General features: G+C 42.5%; 1 protein-coding gene across 1 annotated transcript in view; it reads right to left on the reverse strand.

Moving 5' to 3' along the window:
* Positions 1-22,148, reverse strand: part of COL11A1 (collagen type XI alpha 1 chain) — a 274,848-nt gene that overhangs the window by 185,190 nt on the left and 67,510 nt on the right. The window contains exons 6-8 of the mRNA XM_075002237.1: positions 5,381-5,497; positions 4,665-4,763; positions 1,810-2,064 (exon numbers count right to left, since the gene is read on the reverse strand). Coding sequence (XP_074858338.1) covers positions 1,810-2,064; positions 4,665-4,763; positions 5,381-5,497 — 471 coding nt within the window. The remainder of the gene's footprint in view (positions 1-1,809; positions 2,065-4,664; positions 4,764-5,380; positions 5,498-22,148) is intronic.

Consider the following 22,148-nt stretch of genomic DNA (forward strand, 5'->3'; position numbering starts at 1 on the left):
AAAAATTAGAGATTGGAAGCTTCGGAGAAGCAGCACTCTATAGTATGTGACACTGAAAATGAAACCCTGTGTTTGTCTCTTAGTTTTTACAGCTTTTCCCCCTTGTTGTAGGGCAGGAAAACAGACTTTTACTGATGTTTGGCCAGACATTAGTATCACTGGTTAAACAGGAGACTTCACATTCTTTATCCATAATCTTACGTTGCCTAGCAACCAAGAAGAGAAGCTCTTAGATGAATCCTACCTTCCATAAGTCTAGAGAATAATGTATAGTTTCCTTTATCGTATCAATGAAAATAGCTCCATTCACAGGACATGTTCTCACTGAACATTAAAGTGATTTACATATAGGTGTCATTAATACTTGTGGAGGTTAAGAGCAAAAATCATTTGTAACAGCAGACTATACCTCAATTTGGAGATACAGACAGGAGAGATTTCTCTCATTTATTTTGATGCTGTTATTTTAGTTATTACCAGTTAAGTAGCATTACTCATGATTTTTGGGGGCTATGTGCTGAGTCTGACAGTCTGCTGGGTAAGGCTTGAGAGTTTTCTAATGAGGCCGTAGCCAGCCATTGTTGATCCCTAATCTCTTTAGGATCCCTTTACAAGAGGGCAGAGGCAGCACTAACTCAGCAAGTATCAGGGTTTAAATTGCCAGCTCCTAAGCAACAAGAGGAGATAGCATATGGGACCAGACAATGCAGTTTTGCAAGAGAATTCTGCTTCGGTGTGTCTCCATGAGGAGCGATAAATACAAATTCATATCACAGAGACATTGCTAAGATATATTTACAAATGCAACTACCACTGCATGGTTGAGAGAGAAGTGAAGAAGCAGTAAATGTGATGTAAAAGCCTGGCCCTCAGGGCTGGTGGGGAGAAGCAACTTGATGGCCTGGACTATCATTTCCTAGATATGATCCTACTTTAGTTTGTCTGTAGAAAACACAGGTGCAGAGAAAACACTGCACATAAAATGCTCTCTTTCTATTACACGCAGGGCTTCCCAATGAGAAATCCAAGTGGAAGTCTTAGTCCCTTTTGTATTTTCTATCTTCCTGGGAAAATGGACAGTGAGCTACATTGACAGGGAAGCCAAAGCCAATAGATAATAACCAAATGATGGTTTGGGAATGACAAGAGCCTGTACAGCAGCAAAAAAGAGAAGGTCACCACTGACCATAATTCACAGGAGCCACAGGATCATCCTGCTTTCCTACTGGAGCCTCAAGAAAAAGAATGCTGGCAGGCCATGAACTCAACCACATCTGCAAAGCTATGGCTGGTTCCCTCACTCTGGAAGGCAGCATCAGCAAGGAACAGTGCATTCTCCCACACAGAGTTCTGGCCTTCCCATTCCCACTCCCTTGGAAATTTTCACGGATGGGTAGCAGACACTCAGACCCATTTAAACAAATGTTTAGCTTAAATAAAGGATATTTGCTCAAAATTATATATTTTATCATATAAAACTCATGAAAATCATTATAATTCATATACCTCTATTCAGTAAGTAGGAATTCCTTTGTTTTCCAGATTTAGCCCAAAAAATAATAATTTAATTTATTTTGTGAGTTTTCTTTAGACATCCCAGAAGAAAAAACAAAGGGAGGTTCAGAAATGTAAATAAACATACAACTTTGAATCAAAGCCTACTAAAGGCGCTGTGTTCCCTTTGCCTTCAGAGAGCTTTGGACCAGGCAGTATAATCTCAAATAATAGAAAGAAAATCCAGACAACTATAAAAGAATTGCAAACTTTGATGAATCTAATACTAGCACATTTTGTCCATAACCAACTTACACTTGTTTCTGTGATATCAGTCTCTGCTGGAACACCTGGACCAAACTCCTCGTTAGTGGGATTGGTTGGTTTGTCTTCATATTCTTTATATTCATAAAAATCATATTCGCCTAATTCTCCATCTACCCGAAGATCAGATTCACTGAGGTCTACTCCTCTGCTTCCATATTCAGTATCCTCAGTGTTTTTATGTTCTGAATCATAATCCTCTCCAGTTAGGTATTCTTCTGCAAATACTTCTTCAACAGGATTGTGCTATTCATATGTGCAGCAAAGGTTTGGGGAATAGGAGGAATATGTGGGTTACTGTTAGTAAAGCAATGTATGCATTTGGAGACTGACAGTGATGAATTGTCTAAAAGAAGACAGAACAGTAGAAAATCAGCATGTTGTCTTTTAATTAGATTCTGAAGAACTGGGAAACCAGCCTTTCAAATTAATTAAAAGCTCATTCTATGCACATTGAGTGTGTACAAAGAAGTAACATATTAATACACTTTATTGGCAGCTTGTTCCCAAAACTTATTGAATTTACTGCATATGCAATACACTATGTGCATTTGCTTGCTCAATGTTACTTCTATGCCAAATACATCTACATTTCCTTGCTTGGTTTCACACTTTTCATGCATAACATTTTTGAGTGTTGTGGAGTAAAATCAAACACATGCATCCCAATAAGCCATGAACTAATTCAGAGTTGTTAAACAATATCTATCTAATTTGCATTGTGCAGGAAGTGCAAGCATTACTTTAGTTATGTACAGCATTCTCGACTATCTTGTGTCAATAAACAACAGTGCCATGTGAAATGTTTCAACTTGTTTCCTTCTTCTATTGATTTTGCAGCTCATTTTTCACTCACACAAGTCTTGATTCACATCTTCCGTAACAGTTTATATATATTTGGCTCAGTCTGGATTCCAACAGCAAAGCTCATAGAAGAAAAGTTGAAAATTTCAGAAAGCTAAGTATTGCTTGCAGCTTCCTTCATCAATTATAAAAACAGTATAAAACCAAGCAATCAAGTTATAAGCATCAAAGGTTTTTAGACAGCACCTTACCTCAGGTGTACAAAGTAAATTGGAAAAAGAACATGGATTCTTTTATATTATGACTTGTGGAAGGTTTTGAAAGGATCAGGGCCAAAACATTGAACATAGGAGCCATATGTCCTGGCACATTGCATAGAGGTGAAAAGATTTGTTCTCAAATAGCGCATCTGAAAACATTAACAATATATTGGTCCAATCATGATGGCATGGTAGTCAATGGCAATTAAAACAGAAGGCCAGATTCTGATTTGACATCAAATTAACACCAGTGTAATTGACTAACTACAATATAATTATTTCTGATTTACATGAACATAGATCGAAATCAGTCCATCATCTTGGGAAATCAAACACTTTTTTGTTTACCTGTGAAAACCCAAGTTCAGAGTTTGGGGTCAAATTTTCCCTTTATATAAAATACCTGCATGCAGCTTCCACTGAAGAAAAGATTTGGCACTTAGAGAGTGTCCCGCTACAATAATGACATTGCCTAAACCACTGTGTACAATTCAAGAAGTTTATTCACAACTCCCGCCAATGTCTAATATTATTGATTTCAACTGTTGCAAGATTATGACACAGCCCTAGAGCTCCGGTTTTGACAGTAGAAAGTCTTGCCATTCACATTTAATTTCTAAGATGAACAAGGTGGAAGTAACGAAAAATTGCAAAAATTGCTTTGCCTCTTTTCTTGTTTTTCATCACGTTACTAAAATGTGTTGAACTGTTGAGAAGTTGCTTTTCTGTTTGTTAGTTTTTGTTTGTTTGTTTTTTCAGTTCCAAATCTGGAAAGAAGACGCTGGCCAATTCCTGCATCTCTTCATGGTCCCATTTAATGAGTCATGGCTCTAGCTTTAGGAAAAGAATTGAGTTTGGCACATCTTTCAAGTACTGTATGTTCATGTTGAAAGCATTATGTAAAAGAAACCCCTTACAGTAATTCTTCACTATAATTAGCCATCACATTATTTAATGTTACTTTACAATAATGAAATATCATTCAGGCTTTTGGCTATGGCTGTCTAATATGGTTCTTTTTAGCAGAATTTATCATCATTTGATTTTTAAGTCACATAACAAATATATAAGCACTGAGGAAAAACGAGAGTGTCATGTTCTGAATGATTATAGCCTTAACAGCTTGCAGTGGGTTTCTTTGTTCTTTGCAGAACTGTTAAAGGAAATGATGGCTTTCAACATGTATCAATATGCCATTATTTGCATGAAGGAAAATATTTACTTTCAACAATTTCAACTGGCTGAATATCAAAATAAGCAGTTTTAAGCAACAGCAAGCCAGTGGTTAGTGTCCCTCTTTGCTTCAGTTCAGTATGAAAATTGTAAAAGACAACTCTTGACAACTGGTGTATAGTATTCATGTAAGGATTGATCCACCACCAGAGAGGTGTAGAATTTTGAGCATATAAGGTGAAAAAGTGAAGAGCAGGATTGGGAGAATGGAAACCTGTTCCCGCTGTACTGGCAGTAATGCTTTGCTATGTCTGCTGGGTAACAGGCACAGGGCCCCAAAATGGCATGCAGCTATGTACCTGGTCTGTTGCCTGAGGATTTTACAGCTTTTACTTGAGCAAAGTAGAATCAATAGGGTTTTATCCCAAGAAAAGTCTGTAGGTTTTGAGCCAAGTTTTGCATGAAGTCCCATCAATAAGAATTACCCAGAGGCACACAGCAAGAAGGGGGGGTTCCCTTTTCTTGTTCTTGCTTTTGTAATGATTCTGATTAAAACTTTATGTGTAGAGTATCTTTGCCCATATTTCCCCCGCTCCCCGTCCTCATTACCTCATTAGCTTCACTTGTTTGCCTGGGAGCCTCGGTCTGGGAAATCCCATAGTCAGTTTCAGTCACACTATATTCTTGAAATTCGTCAACAATATTGGCCTATGTTAAAAAGAAAACACATCATTAAAAATATAAAAAAGGCACATAATCAGCAGTAATCACTATTTAATCAGGTAATGGTATTAGCCACAGAGGATTCATCTAGTGGGGGTTAGAGCTATTTATGTCTCATGATCAGAGATCTTCCAGTCGTGGCCTGGGAAAGATCTTGATTACTTCTTTGCTACCTTTACCCCTAGTTTGCCTTTTGCTGCTGCTTGGTAACTTTTCTTCTTCTTGGACGCAAAATTTTCAGATTTTTTTGTTGTAACCTTTGTGGGTTTGTCCTTTGAGTTAGCAGCCACTGTCCTCTTCTTCTTTTTGGCTTTGGCTTTCTTTTTCTGAAAAACGTGGTGGAAGATGGAATGGAAAAAAACATAAATAAAATGAAAGAGAAATGCAGAAAGCATGAGTGAAGGAAAGGGAAGATAAGGCAAAATGAATCCAGTAAGTCATGATGCCTTCCACTGCTAAATAAAAACAAATGTTATGGATACACATGAAAGGAGTGAGTGAAAGGAATACAATAAGTTTCATAAAGAGATAACACAAAATGACAAACCACATGACAGAGGACAGCAGGACACTGCACAAAAAAGTGGACCATATTTTGTTACCTCTGTTTGTGCTACTGTCTCCTGGAATAGTGGGGGTCCCTCTGTTACAGTGTCAGTCTCTTTATAATCTGCTTCCCCATACTCATAGTCATATTCCAATAAATCTTCAGTTGTGTACTACATTACAAATGGAAAAATATCAGGCATCTCTGTGTTAGTACAAGCAAACTATATTAGCAATGTTGGAAAGCATCTTAAATTTTACTTGGGAGTGAAGTTTAAGGGGATTAAACAATTCACTGGAGTTATTAATTGGAAAAGCACTTATTAGAAAGATTTCTTATTTTCTTTTTTATACAATACAATATAAAAGTAATGAAAAAGCAAGTACTGGTGACCAGAAAATGAGCTCCTTTATTTGGTTGCACTGAGCTATAATTTGGATTATGGGAGTTACCACTGTCATTTCATGAAACCATATGTTTTTATATTATTTTATGTTCAAATAATTTGATAGTAAAATTTGTCTCCACATCACTCTACCAGGAGTCCTCTATCTACACTTCTTTATCAAAGAAGCAGCATATTTCCGCAAACTGTAGTATCTAGAACTGGTGCTCCATTTCCACTTCTGAATTGCCATGTCCTGAAGAATAAACATCTGGCAAGGTTGTACTTCTTGAAGTGACAACCAGAACATCAAGGGACGTGATGGTGTCAAACTATTAAGTAAGTAACCTGAGTAGGAAAACAGATACCCTCCTATGCAGGGCAGAAGCTCTTAACCCCCAGAAAACTGCCCAATACCTGTATGGGTATGCAGTATGGTGGGGAGGTACAAGGATGCCTCCTTGACCCCCTGCACATCTGGCAGCTATAGCTACAGTCCCTGTACTTCTCTGCCGACAATCTCTGCTCCTGGATAATGCTGCTCTCAGCACAAGCCACACCAAAGAGCACAGTGAAGTTGAACTAATCCTAAAAGCTTCCAAGCTGTTACAGTCTCATTTGACTTGACTTTTGCCATTTCATCACTGTTACAATCCTAATTATTCACTGGTGTTTAAACAAAATGCATCATCTTCTACTATTAACAAGCAGTCTTGTAGCACCTTAAAGACTAACAAATTCATATACTAGACAGTGAACTTTCATGGGTGAGACCCACTTCTTCAGGTCTTACCCACAAAAGCTCACGGCCTAAAAAATAAATGTTGGTCTTTAAGATGCTAAAAGACTACTTGTTATTTGTGAAGCTACAAACTAACACAGCTACCCCTCTGAGTCTCTCTTCTACTATGGTCACAGATTTTATTAATGATACCTATACATTTTGAAATGATGCCCAACCCACTTTGAAGTCTCTTGCTTTTTCTTCAAATGAAACTATTGTATTGAAAGTTTGTATCTATAAAAAGAAAATATAGCTTTTCCTTTATTATTTTGCAATTTTTTTACTTGATGGAACATGGATGTTCTACACAAGAAAAAATAAACATTTGTTACATATTTATATATATTATATTGTTAGGTATAATTGGAGCATGTTTTCTTGTTTAATCCCATAAACCTGTATTTCATATTTATGAATAGCCCTTTTGAACATACATATGGATTTAGTGAGGTCATGCATGTGACTTTAAATTGTTACAGTTTAGTGTAGAACATCCTCTCTGTGGAATATTTTTGTCTTTTCAATATACCAACTTGTCAATGAGACTTAACATTAGCTGAGATAAACCATGTTTTGACTGTCTCTAACGAATGCTCTTGCTGATGGTCTCTATTTGAATAGGTTAGGCAATCAACTTTATTTATATAGTACAGAACAGGCACCTTTTTAGACTAATGCCAATAAAATATGTGTGCTTATTTTCTCCAATTGTCTTGAGTTAAGACTGAATCCTATTCCCAGCAAAATAAATGGAAAGACTTTAACTTGCAGGAGAGATTGCAGAGGCCTGCATATCCCAGAGGTCAAACATGATGGTGTTACTTTTGTACAGTCAAGGAAGTAATCAAAGGCAGTGGTTTGGGCTCCAGCAGCTCTGGACAGCTAGACAGTGTGTTCCTAATGAAATACAAATCAGAAAGGAAATTGTTTTCTGAAGTGCAATTCACAACTGCATATAAAACAGGGTTTTTTTTTCTTTTTCTCGAGAGAGCCTTTTGCAATACCAATGGACCATAAATCCTTACAAATGGTTTGTTCATCTTCGCCACTAGGGCCTTGATAACTGTCCTGACATTGAAGAAGAAGGTTGTCTTCAAGGGACTACAAGTTGAGCTCAGTCAGCCCCACAGGCAAGCCAGTGAAAGTCAATTAGATTTAAAGGTTTCTGCAGCCAAACAAAATTAATCCAGATTTAATTCCCATTGACACCAATAAAGTTACACCAGAGATGAATTATATTAAATGGTATTTGTCCAAAAGCCGAGGCGCAGGGTAAACAAAGATGTTTAGGGAAAATAGTACGGAATGAACCTTTCTACTCCAGAACTCTGCAGTCCAGCAACATCAGTAATCCAGCATGATTTTAGTTAGCTGAATTACTACTATGAATGTGGCCAGGTTTCACCTAGTTCCATAAAGGTTGCTTCCAGCCACCAGTCCTAGCCCTCAGTGTTTTGTGCTGTTACTTAGTTTAAATTTATCTCTAAATGTCTTTTAACAGTCCAGTAAGCAGTGCAAGTATCAGTAATGCTGCTAGACAATATTGAACACTTGTGGTCTGGCAAATTATCTTGTCTGGCACCAGTCAGAGGGTGCCAGATTACAGAGGTTCAACCTGTAGTCCATTAATGAAAATTTGAAATTAAAAAATGACATTGAGTGTTTATTCATTTTAGTAATTGCCCAAAATAAATATATTACCTGTATTATGTAAGTATCACAGCGTAACAGAGCAGTAATGTACAAAAGAAAAAAAACAGTGAAATCGAAAGGTAGCAAGCAATGGCTTTCACTTCTGTATTCATTTTGCACTGTTAACAGTTGACACATAATTGAGTTTTGCTTAATATTACATTAACTTACAAATGTCAATACTATGGCATTTCTGAAGGTAAAGCTATCAGTTCTGTGCCAACTCTCTGGTTAATAAAATTATAAGAGTGGATTACAGAACGTTCCTCATAGGCCTCAAACTCACAAGGAATAGTGATTGAAAAAATAAATCTGTGCCAACTATGTTAGCACGAAAAAAGGTGCATGGTGAGTAAATGGGTGTTTATATTAAATTATGCCTGAGGCGCAGTTTGAAAAACCAGCCGTTTATGAATGAGAACTAGAAAGCACGGATACATGGAGGGCTCAATTGCGTCATGCACAATCAACTGGAAAATATTTTATTTTTCCAGGTTTATGCTTTATTCCTTTCTACTAATGAAAATGAAACTTTCCTTAAATATGCTCTACTCTCACAAAAACAGAGGCAAATTTGGCCTGCCATTGGTATGCAGACCCACAAACCAAAAAGTATATGGGCAGCTGAGAAACGTAAGGCGTAAATTTTCTTCCTTGGTTCAGATTACCCTGAAACCCATGGAAATGCCTGTCTGTAGGTTTTTTGTGATGTTACAGAGACTCAGAAGAGCATTCTGGAGTGTAGCGTACATATGTGGAAATGTGGTCAATACATGGCACACATTAAAGTAGATTTTGCCTGGCTGGTGGGAGAATTCAGTAATTCCACACTTTTTGCCTGGCACACAACTGCTTCCCCTGTACAGGTCTGAAGATGATGACCCAGGGAGAGAAAAATGCCTTCTTCCCACTGCACAGAGACAGCTCTACACCAATAGTAACAGAATGCACCTTCTTAAAGGGATGTTCCCCATCTTACAGAGATTCTCCCTGAGGTACCATCCTTGCTGTGCTCCCCCAAGAATGTGTGTCTCTGTACCACCTCCTAACAAAGATGTGCTTTAAAGATATGATCTCTACACTGAATGCCCTTTTCCCATCAGTTGAAACTATAACTCGCTTCAAGACATGACTGACTCCTGCTGAATTTTATCGGGAATGTTATTGGTAGCTACCAAAGAATGTGATCCACAGAGGCACAGTTGCTGGCACTGTTTAGATGGCATGAAGGTATCTTCCGAACCAATTGGTGTTTGTATGTGGCTTTTGAAGTTAATCACAGAAAAAAGCCTATTGTAAGGCCAAGCTTGGAAAGAATTAAGGTATGGATGACAAAAATGAAGACTATGTGAAAAAGGTCCATAGTTTTCTTTGTCGGGTATTCTGCAAGAAAGATATTTATGGACAATGACATGTGACAGTATAGATCAGAAAGTGACTTAGGTGGTGTTGGAGTCATACAGAGTGGGTAGCAGACTGATAGGGTTGTTGAAGGATATCAATGACAATGTGGAGGCAGCGGTGAGAACATGTGGGGAATTGGGAAACTGGTTTAAAACAAGTAGAGGTATGAGACAAGGAGATCCAATATCGCCAAGTATCGTCATTGCACATCTGGAGAGAGCGATGGATAAGATCAAGGAAGAGGTAGAAGGGATATCTGTGCATGGTAAAAGAACTGACATTGTCTAAGTGGATGATATAGTTACCATTGAGGAAGATGAGGAGAAGATAGCGAAAACGGTGCAGGTGTTAAAGAAGGGAATCAGTACGGACTGATTATGAACATCGATAAAACAAAAACAATGGTATTTGGAGATAAGGAAATAGGAAGGAAGATCAATGTTGATGGTATTGAACTAGAAAATGTGGAGAAATTCACATATCTGGGGAGCAACATAACATATGATCTAGACTGCAAGAAGGAAATAGTGACTAGAATAGTGAAAGCAAGAGAGAGTTTGAAGGCGATGGCTAAGATCTGGAAAAACAAAGCAATTAGCTTCAGAACAAAGCTGAGCGTATTGAAAACGTGTGTATTCAGCTGTATGTTGTATGGATGTGAGACCTGAGTGATAACGAAAGATTCGAAAAGAAGAATATTGGCATTCAAAAGGAGTTGGTGTAGAAAGATTCTGAGAATAGGATGGATGCAGAAGGTCACCAATGAGGAATTATATAGAAAGATACAGCCAAAAGAGAACCTAGTGCAGACGGCTATAAAATGGAAGCTACAAATATTTGGACATATTTGCAGAATGAACGATGAACGAAAAATCAAGACTCTAGTATTTGGCATAATGGATGGTTCGAATAGGAGAGTCAGACCCCACAGAGAATGGATAGATGATATAGCAGATTGGTGCAGAGCTAGTCTACAGAAACTAAGCCACTCTGCACTGGATAGGGAAAGATGGAAGGAAACAGTGAGAGAGGCATCAGACACCAATGGGCACTGAGTCCATGGTTATTGATGATGATGGAATCAAAGAGTCTAGAAGTTTGTGACTGTGGGTTACTTTTACAATAGTCAGCCAAAAGCCCTCAGCTTTCCCAGGTACACAAATATCTGTCACAGCTGAGCAGCCCTCTTCAGTATTTCCCAGGCTGAGCTTTACCAAATTACTTTCATCTTGGATGGTATACATTGGAAAGACACGTCAAGAGCTATATATGGGTCCAATTAGAAAGGGATAGAGAAATGAGTTTCCACACGATTCTGGCACCCATGGAATTTAGTCAGTCCAATATTTATCATTTTCTTCCCCAGTGATTCCACATGGATACTGAAGAGACTGTGCTAGTGGTGGTGTCTGAAGCACAACTGGGACTGCCAAATGGAACAACAGCTGGAGCTCCATACAAGGTTGCAGATAATAGTACCAGTATAAGAAAAACGCTGTTTAGTTTTGTTCCTTTTATCTTGCACTGTAAGACCCCCAATAGTTACAGCAGAGCTATCATTGTAATGACTATTGCATATGGGTATTGTCATAGAATTCCAATGAAGAATAAAACCTGCTGTTCCTTGATGGGACAAAATCTTTCCATTATGATCTCATGCTTTAACAGAGCAAGAAGGGTGATTATATTACACTGCCAGATCATCATGCAGTTTCAGTTAAATAGATGGACTGTTTTCTTCATCAAATGAATTTAAGAGACAGGAGAACAGCAGCATGCAAGACAGACTCTGACCGTAGGAATTGCTTGAATGTTCTGAGATGAACCTTATTTTAAAAATGGATTCTTCTGCTATCAGTCGAGAAATGATTACAAAGATTTTTTTTAATCAGTTCCACATTTTTGCAACTTTTATTTGTGAAAAAACAATAAAAGGTATCAGAGAGCAATTAATAAAGCCACTGCAAAAAGATAGGAGCCAAATGAAAAAGAGAGAGAAGGATTCACGTTGTGGTAAGGTCAAACTGACACATCTTCAGTGAGTCAGTGAACCCACTTGGCTAGCTAAAGAGAAAGAATGATCTCACTGAACTATCAAGTAATATTAACACTTTATAAATGAAATAGAATGGTGAAAGGATACCGTGCAAAATGAGAGAGTTTTTAAAACTCCAAGAGATATAAGCACAGGTGGCAGCAGTTGTCAACTCTAAGACAGACAGGAAAGTTTTAAGTTTTAGGTACCTAAAAGACAGTCTTTACATCACATTGTCTAAGCCATATGAAGGTGACATAAATAAGCAGATGACCATCAGTGGCTCCTACTTACAGTCTTTATTAAACTAGCTGCTCTTAAAGGCTACGTCTACACGTGCAGCCAACATCGAAATAGCTTATTTCGATGTTGCGACATCGAAATAGTCTATTTCGATGAATAACGTCTACACGTCCTCCAGGGCCGGCAACGTCGATGTTCAACTTTGACGTTGCTCAGCCCAACATCGAAATAGGCGCAGCGAGGGAACGTCTACACGTCAAAGTAGCACACATCAAAATAGGGATGCCAGGCACAGCTGCAGACAGGGTCACAGGGCGGACTCAACAGCCAGCCGCTCCCTTAAAGGGCCCCTCCCAGACACAGTTGCACTAAACAACACAAGATACACAGAGCTGACAACTGGTTGCAGACCCTGTGCCTGCAGCATAGATTCTAAGCTGCCGCAGAAGCAGCCAGAAGCCCTGGGCTAAGGGCTGCTGCCCACGGTGACCATAGAGCCCCGCAGGGGCTGGAGAGAGAGCATCTCTCAACCCCCCAGCTGATGGCCGCCATGGAGGACCCAGCAATTTCGACGTTGCGGGACGCGGATCGTCTACACGGTCCCTACTTCGACGTTGAACGTCGAAGTAGGGCACTATTCCTATCTCCTCATGAGGTTAGCGACTTCGACGTCTTGCCGCCTAACGTCAAAGTTAACTTCGAAATAGCGCCCGACGCGTGTAGACGCGACGGGCGCTATTTCGAAGTTGGTGCCGCTACTTCGAAGTAGCGTGCACGTGTAGACGCAGCTAAAAAGAGACTCTAATTTTTGGTCAGAATTAGAAAGTTTGTTATCTCTATCACCTGCTATTTTAACTGTAATTTCCCAAGTATGGACAAAGAGCCTATGCTAGACATGAAAATTTACCTCATGCTATTCTATGGAAAACATCTTCTAATCAGCAAAACAGCTGAAAGAAGGTACATAAATTAACACAGGAAAAAGGGTGCCTGAAGTCTTCAAGACAGCATGTGTAGATGCTGTTTGAACCTTTTCTTCCATGTACGTATCACTGAAAGGATACACTTCATTTCCTCCAAACCCCCCAGCCACCCATGAATTTAGGACAGATCCAAAACAAACAAAGCCAAGCTCCCTTTTGGGACCAATGTCTACAGCACGAGTCAGGCAATGAGATATATTACACTTAGGAATAATCTCCCAAGAGAAGAAGTGAAACCCTCATAGGAAAGGCTACTGAAGCCTAGTCCTGGACAAGTCACTAAAAATACACTGCAAGGACCAATCCAACATTGAGGAGAATCAAATACATGACTGAATGGGTCTTCTACTATTCTAATTTCTGTAAGGTGGCCCTGCTCAGCCTAATGTGATTTAGCTGAAATTGAATTTAATACATTTTCATTAAGGGCTTGGGAAAGCTTTTGACAAGAGACAGAAAATGAAATTTTTAAAGGCGTTTATAAGGAGGTTAGGTGCCTGATTCTCATTATATTTCCAAGGGATTTGTGTGTCTAACTGCCTTAGCCCACCTGCTTCAAAATACCAGGCAGAGATTTTTCTTTCTGGTGCTTTGACATAACCAGGTCCCTTCCTACTGAAGAACAGATTTAGTATGAAGGAGATTCTCTCAACAAACAGCACAGTCATTCACTTCAGTGTGAAATTTACAGCACTAATATAACCCATGTCCTAGTTTGTTGATATTCTAAATAAATGAGCTCTTCTTGGAAACGATAAGGAGGCTGGCATGATCTGGAATTTACCACTAGAGTAAGTTAACCTTATAAACCCAATATAGGTCTGGAATCTGAAATTATATCTAGTAAGTCTCAGTGAAATGAAAAGTCGAAATAAATAAATACATAAATAAATAAATAGATAAAAACCCAAACACCACAAGATTTGTTTTTCATATAAATGGCTAATCTATCATAGGTATGTCCACAAACTCTCTTGTAATCTGTCTCAGTAGAGTGGGCCAGGAACTCATAGCATCTCACCATACAGTACAATCCAAGTGTTCCATTTACACTGCATGAATCACTAGACCACTTCAGAAGGAATTACTCATTTTTTAGGCATATAAGGTGAGAGGTGGAAAGCATAGTTTCACTCCCTTCTGCTTCCCACTCTCACACACTTCAGAAGCTCCTTCCCGTCTTTGATTTTCTCTCTTATCTTGTCTACAGATTAATACAGGATATAGAGGCCGTATTGCAGTAATGTTTCCCTATACTGGAACAGCAAATTTAAGTTGGTACAACGTACATTTTAGATCGTTTACATACAACAAATCAAGAAACAGAAAAATCAGTTTTCATGTGATAGCACATTTTAAGTGTTTTACCTTCATACCAGTCTACCCACAGAAAGGCATCCAGTCTCTGTGAATAGCAACATTCAAGCAATTTCAAGTGCACAAAAAAAAAGTCACAACCATAATACACTTAATATAACACATAAACATAATGCACTTACAATACGCCAGAGCCATGTCTACACTAGCCTGGTCTTTCAAAAGAGCAGACCCCACGTCAAAGTAGCGTGCGGTGCATCTACACGTCACATGCTCTTTCAAAGATAAAACCGATGTGAGGTGCCACAGGAAAGGAAACTGCTCTTCCAAACAGAAAATAGGAAGAGGCCGCTCCTTCGATGTCTTACTTCGAAAAGGACATGTATAGATGCTCCGCATCCTGCTCTTTTGAAATAGCAGGATCCACCATGGTGGCAATCAGCTGTCACGGGGAGACCTGCAGCCCAGCCCCTGTGGGGCTCAATGCGCGCAGCAGCTGTTAAAGTCGCACGGATCAGGAAATCCCGCTGCAGGAAGCTGAGAGTGCAGGCAGCAGCTGCTACATATTCTGCCCCTGCACACCTCAGTGAGTCCCCAAGCAGCCCCCACTTGTGATGGCCAGCACCCAGGCAGGTCAGGAGCCCCAGTGTCCCCCCTCTGAGTGCACCCAGGACTCCAAAGGGTCCAGACAGAGAGGCAAGAAGCATGCCCCCTCTTGGAACGAGGCCAAGCTCCAGGATTTTCTGGGGCCTATTCAACATCTTTATTAATGACCTGTGAGGGACTGGACTGCACCCTCAGCAAGTCTGCGGATGATACAAAACTAGCGGGAGAGGTAGATATGTTGGAGAGTAAAGAGAGAATCCAGAGTGACCTGAATAAATTGGAGGACTGGGCCAAAAGAAATCTGATGCGGTTCATCAAGGAGAAGTGTAGAGTCCTGCACCTGGGATGGAAGAATCTCAAGCATTGTTATAGGCTGGGGACCGACTGGCTCAGCAGCAGTACAATGGAAAGGGACCTAGGGGTTATGGTGGGTGAAAGGCTGGATATGAGTAAACAGTGTGCCCTTGTAGCCAAGAAGGCTAACGGCATAGTAGGGTGCATTAGGAGGAGCATTTTGAGCAGATCTAGAGAAGCAGTTATTCCCCTCTATTCGGCCCCGGATAAGGCAACATCTTGAATATTGTGTCCAGTTTTGGGCCTCCCAGGATAAAATGGATGTGGATTTGCTAGAGCGGGTTCAGTGGAGGGCAACAAAAATGATTAAGGGGCTGGAGCACAAGACCTATGAGGATAGGCTGAGGGATTTGGGCTTGTTTAGTTTACAGAAGAGGAGACTTAGAGGTGATTTAATAGCAGCATTCAACTTCCTGAAGGGGATCTCTAAAGAGGAGGGTGAGAAACTGTTCTCAGTGGAGTCAGATGCCAGAACAAGGAGTAATGGTCTGAAGTTAAAGATGGAGTGGTGTAGGTTAGATAATAGGAAAAACTACTTCACCAGGAGGGTGGTGAAGCATTGGAATGCATTGCCTAGAGAGGTGGTGAATACTCCATCCCTCGATGTTTTTAAGTCCCAGCTTGACAAGGTCCTCGCTGGGATGACTTAGTGGGGATTGATCCTGCTAGAAGCAGGGGACTGGACTAGATGACCTCCTGAGGTCCCTTCCAGCCCTATGATTCTGTGATTCTGTGGGGCTCTGGCAGGAGGAGGAGGTGCTCCAGGTGATGGGGAGCAAGCAGCAAAATGCAGATGCCTTCACCTGTCTGGCCAAGGGTCTGACCACCTGCGGTCCCCTGCCCACACTCCTGAACGGGTCAGGAGCAAAGTTAAGGAGTTGCGACAGGGTTATACCCATGTTCGGGACTCGGCCAACCATCAGGGTCTGCCCCCATTGCCTGCCCCTATTATAGGGAACTCAGCGGTATCCTGGGCCACCAGGACACCTCCTCCCCACCGGTCATCCTGGACACCGCAGCCAAGGAGACACAGCCAGGCAAAGAGCTGGAGATGGGACCACTAGCCAGCCCCGCACCACCAGGGCCAGAGATGGGGCCAGCCTCAGCCAAGGACTGGTCCAGTGAGGAAGGGAAGTTGGTGATTGAACTTCCCTCCTGAACCCCCAGCTGGGCATCAGCCAGATGGCCATCCCCCAACCTCAGCCGTGGACCCTCAGGTATGTACCCAACAGGGTACACGCTCCGGATCATGGGGCAGGGGCACCATACATGACCAGGGACCCCCCACACACACCTGGCAGACCCCAGACCACAAGGGCACACCAGACCATGGCCCCGGGATGGTGGCAAGTCTGCCAAGGCCCACTAGCACCCGCTCCCAGAGACAGCACTGTGCCTTCCGCCCCGGGGGGGGCAGACCACACAAAGGGGCCACACACAGGGCCACCACACCCATGAACAGGGGAGGCGGGGGACCGGCGGGGTGTAGGCCATTTGGGAGGGATCGGTACTCACAACATGTTCCTCTCTTCCCCCTTGAGTTCACAGCATACCATTCAAGGGCTGGGACAGCGTTGCCCCATCGGTGGTCCCTGACAGCCCCCCCAAGTCGAGGGACAGCAACTGACTGGAGCCCTCCCCCCACGTGCCAGGATGGGCCCAGTTGTGGAAGAGCCAGAGGCAACTGGCAGAGGAACCCCACCTCACTGCCTCCATCCAGTGCCAAGTGGAGATGGCTGAGCATCGGCTCCAGTTCAAGGAGGGGGAGGCCACCTGGTGCCAGACAGCCTGGGGGAAATTTATGGGCACTTCTGGGACGCTGTGGCCTCCTACTGAGAGCTCCTGGCCTGGCTGCCCCCTGCTGCCCTGCCAGCTGCCCCGTCGTGGCCCCAACCACTGACCCCCCCCCGCAGGGAGAGGACCCTGCTGTCCCGGACCACGGCCCGAGACCAATCCCCAGCCCTTCATCTCCGTACCTCCTGAGCCCACCCAGCCCCTCAGGGGACCCTGGAAGGCGGGGGGAGTGGGTGCACAGGACGCACCCTTACACCCCTGCCCTTGAATGATGACCCACCGGGCAGTCCACCTAGGTCCCCCCTCCCCACTATACATAGTTTGCCTCGCCCACTGTAAATAGTTTGCCCCCCCTGTAAACAGTTGGTCATTCTGTTATGTTTTGCAATAGGTAGCAGTGAAAACGGTGCCAGTGCTAAACGAAGAAGGCAAGTGGTACAGACTGATTATGAACATAGGTAAAACAAAAACAATGGTATTTGGAGATAAGGAAATAGGAAGAAAGATCAGAGTAGATGGTATTGATCTAGAAAATGTAGAGAAGTTCACATATCCGGGGAGCAACATGATGATCTAGACTGTAAGAAGGACATAGCGACTAGTATAGCAAAAGCAAGAGAGAGTTTGAAGGCAATGGATAAAATCTGGAAAAGCAAAGCAATTAGCTTCGAAACAAAGCTGAGTGTGTTGAAAATGTGTGTATTCAACAGCATGTTGTATGGATGTGAGACATGGGTGATAATGAAAGATTCAAAAAGAAGAATATTGGTGTTCGAAAGGAGTTGTTATAGAAAGATTCTGAGAATAGGATGGATGTAGAAGGTCACCAATGAGTAATTATATAGGAAGATACAGCCGATGGAGAACCTGCTGCAAAAGGGTATAAAAATGGAAGCTACGACTATTTGGGCATATTTGCAGAACGAACGAACAAAAAATCAGGACCCTAGTATTCGGCATAATGGATGGTTTGAATAGGAGAGGCAGACCCCACAGAATGGATAGATTATATAGTAGATTGGCACAGAGTTAGTCTACAGAACTTAAGCCACTCCGCACTGGAGAGGGAACGATGGAAAGGAATAGTGAGAGAGGCATAAGACACCAATGGGTGCTGAGCCCACGGTTGTTGATGATGATGACACAGTTTTAGCAGTTGACACTACACTGTTTTATTTTTCTAAAACCTCTGTGTGCCATGTGCTCTGTGAGGGTGGGGGGCGGTGTGCAGGAGATGGGGGGTGGTGTGCTGGAGGCCCAGCGGGGGTGGCTGGGGTGGCGCTCACTGGGGCTCCTGATCTAAGTACCAGCACAGGGCTTCCCGGCCACGGATCTCATCCCGGTGGTCCTGGCGGCTAGGGGCAGCAGCTGGCTGGAGGTAGCCCGTGCCAGCCTCGACCGCCCACCTTTGCACAAAGGCTTACCCCTTACTCTCCAGGACACCCGGATATTGTGGAGCTTGCAGCAGGTGCCCACGACCTGGGGGACACTGAGGACACCCGAGTCCAGATGGGTGAAGAGGCAGCACCATTGTCCCTTCAAGCGGCCCAAGGTACGCTCAACCACCTGGCGGGGTGGCTGAGCTGGCCATTGATGCACTCCTGGCTGGGGGTGGGGTGAACCATGTAGGGACACACGAACCAGGGCTGGAGTGGGTATGCTGCATCAGCCACCAGGCAGAGGGGCACGGTGGTGTCCCCCAGCAAGATCTCCCTCTGGGGCATGAGGGTCCCTGCCTCCAGCCGGCAGCACAGGCCCAAGTTGCAGAAGACCCACGTGTTGCAGGTGCAGCCAAGCCAGCCCACATATATGTCCTGGAACCTCTGTGCTTAGGAGCACGGGTAGGTATGTGGGTCCCGTCAAGGGCCCCAAAGCAATTTGAGAACCCCAGTGCAACAAAGTCTACAATGGCCTCGTCCAGACCCCTGATGCATATGATCCTCTGGAGGAGCATGGTGTTTAGAGCACAGATCACCTGCAGCAGGGTGGGGGGAATGGGCACCCATGATGGTGTGCCCAGCCCCCCCCGGCCCCACCGCAGCCCACTTTGTACCCCCACCCCACTCCACCCTTTACCCCCTCTCCAGTGGGTGCATGCCTAGGCCTCCTTATCTCCATCATGACAGCCCCAACCGTGTCCTTGCCCACACCAAATTGGTGTCCCACGGAGTGGTAGCTGTCTGGAGTGTCGAGTTCCAGACAGCTATTATAACCCACTTTTCCATGGGGAGGGTGTGCTGCATCTGGGTGTCCTGGTATCTGAGGGCCAGGGACAGCCACTGGCAGAGCTCCAGGAAGGCCTGCCACCACATCTGGAAATTCCAGAGCCACTGATCTTTGTCCTACTCCCCTATGGCCAGTTGCTCCCACCACTCAGAGCTGGTGGGGTGGCTCCAGAGCTGGCAAAGCACATGTGGGGGGAGGCCAGAGGATCCCATGGTCTGGGGTATCCCCTTCTGCCCCTGCGGTGGGGCCCTGCCAGGAGTTGCTGGGCGGCCACCAGTGTTGCAGCTACCAGGGCACCCACTCCTCTGGTGGCAGCCAGCAGGATTTCCAGCTGCCACCAGTCCATGTCCATTTCTGTGGGCACTGTGTCTGCACGGCTTGTGACAGCTCCGCAGGCCTCATGCTGTGCAGGCTGAGTGTGTTTGGGAGGGGCCCTTTAAAGGAGCAGCTTGCTGTGGCCCCAGAAGGGCTCGGCTGCCCTGCAACCCCATCAGCAGTGTTTCCTGGCCCTTTCTTGAAAAACAGGCTGTTGGTACGTGTAGATGCTCTCTTTCAATGTCCTGCGCAGCCCCCTTCAAAGTGGCACGTGGGCCTTTTAATGGCGCTCATCAACGGCACCAGCCCCAGCCCACGTGTAGATGCTCCCCTTCAAAATGGTGTCTTTCAACCACTCTCTTTGGAAGAGAGATCTAGTGTAGACATAGCTAATATTTACTAATGGTTTTTTCAGAAACTGCTGTTAATTTCTGGACTAAGCATATAGAAAAATGGTATCTTAGATATCAGTGAAATAACCATTGGCAAATGGAGATGTTTTAATAGTAACTCCTGTAAAGTGAGACTTTATCTGGCATTTGATAGAAGAGAAAATATCTTTCCAAGCTGTGAAGAAAATAAATTGGGAAATTCACTAACTCTTTTCCAGCACAAAAATATTACACAAAAATTGTGTGAAAAGATTCCAAAAACATCAAGAAACTAATAATAAATATATCTATAAATCCAATTGTCTTCAGTTTTGAGCATTAGTCCTACTCCACTTTCTCTTTTTAATTCTACTTTAAAACAACATTACAATTTTTTTTTTTTTTTTTACTGAAACAGTCATTCAGAAACTGCAGCCAATAAACCTACAGATTAGGATAAACGCTCAAGTTAGCTCATCTAAGGCAAATTTACAACTGATACTCCTAATCCCAAATTGTAAGGAACACACAGCTCTTAAACTGCAGAGGTCACATGGTGGTCAGAAATAAATTCTCATGGTCACTTCATGCCTACATCACTTTAAAAGATAGCTGCTCTTCAGATATTTCATTTATTTACATTTTTGTCTCTTCAATTCTTCACTTTAAAATGTCATGTTACCAGTTTTGTTTTATGAAAGTTACATATTTTTCTTTTAGACATAGTCAAAACCTAGAAGAGGAATGTTTATTTTATTTATTTTAATTCCCAAATTGTGAATGAGAGGACTTAACAAGAGGAAATGAAGAAATCAAAGTCAGAAACGTTGAAGTTACACAAAGGGTTCCCACTGACTTCAGTCACTATTGGACTGGGCCAGAATGCTGCACTAAGGGCTTGTCTATACTTGTCCCCAACTTCAAAGCAGGCATGGTAATCAGGGTGACAAGAGATTACTAATGAAGTGCTGCGATGAATATGCAGCACTTCATTAGGCTAATTCTCCCCCGCTGCAATTTCAAAGTATTAAACTTTGACATGCCGGCATGTGTGTAGCCATGGGTACTTCGCAGTAGTGTGGGCACTTTGAAGTGCCCGCAGCTACACGCATGCCAGCACTTCAAAGTTTGACACTTTGAAGTTGTGGCAGGGTAGAGTTAGCCTAATCAAGTGCTGCATATTCACTGCAGCACTTCATCAGTACTCTCCCATCACCCTGATTACCATGCCCTCTTTGAAGTTGTGGGCAAGTGTAGACCCAGTCTAAGTGTGTGTCTACACTTACATTCCTCTTTTGAAAGAGGTATGCAAATGAGAGAAATTGAAATTAGGTATATAGGTATATAAATTAGGTATATATTTGCATATTGGCACCTGATTTGCATATTCTAATTTCAAAAGAGCTTCTTTAGAAAGAAGAAAGCCAATGTAGACGCTGCTCTTTCAAAAGTAAACCCCATCTTCAAAAGAATCCTTCTTCCCTTTATTTAATGGGGAGAAGGATTCTTTCGAAGATGGGGTTTAGTTTTGAAAGAGTAGCACCTACACTGGCTTTCTTCTTTCAAAAGAAGCTCTTTTGAAATCAGAATATGCAAATGAGCTGCCAAATATGCACATTTATACCTCATTTGCATGTTCAATTTCCCTCAGTTGCATACCTCTTTCGAAAGAGGAATGCAAGTGTAGACAGACCCTAAGCGTTGAACAAGTTTAAAGGTCTTCACTCTCTGTTCAAGAGGAATATTGCAAAACCATTTTAAATTGTACAATCTTTTCCCAATCTATATTGAGCAATCAAAGGGTATACTAACATAGCTATGGCTTATGACCATAGACATAACTACATGTAGTGTGCATTTGTGTAGGTATTACAGTTATAATAAAAAGCTTATCCCTCTGATAATCTGCAAGGGAATATGATGTCCCAGCAGTGGATGCTGCACATAGCTTCCAACATTTAGCTATGGTATGCTATAAACATAATATTGTGACTACAAGCACTTAAAACAATAATTTTATATTACTTCATGATAGAAAGCATGCACACATTATGCGGTTCATGGCTTCATAAAGCAGATGTGACATCCCTTATAACTGAAGTTTTATAATCTACTAATTCAGCAGCCACAAACAGTACATATTTACACTCTAGATTTAGGACTTCACCCAACATGTGACTTCACTGGGGCATTTGTGGGTGGGAGGTACATGTGTAACAGATGGACTGGAGACCTACTTCCACCTGCAGTAGCCTGAGCAAGGAGGGAAAGAGGCAACTTTGTGGTCTATACTGTCTTTAGTAAGGAGCAGATT

The sequence above is a fragment of the Carettochelys insculpta genome, chromosome 9, assembly GCF_033958435.1.
Source record: "Carettochelys insculpta isolate YL-2023 chromosome 9, ASM3395843v1, whole genome shotgun sequence".
NCBI lineage: Eukaryota > Metazoa > Chordata > Testudines > Carettochelyidae > Carettochelys > Carettochelys insculpta.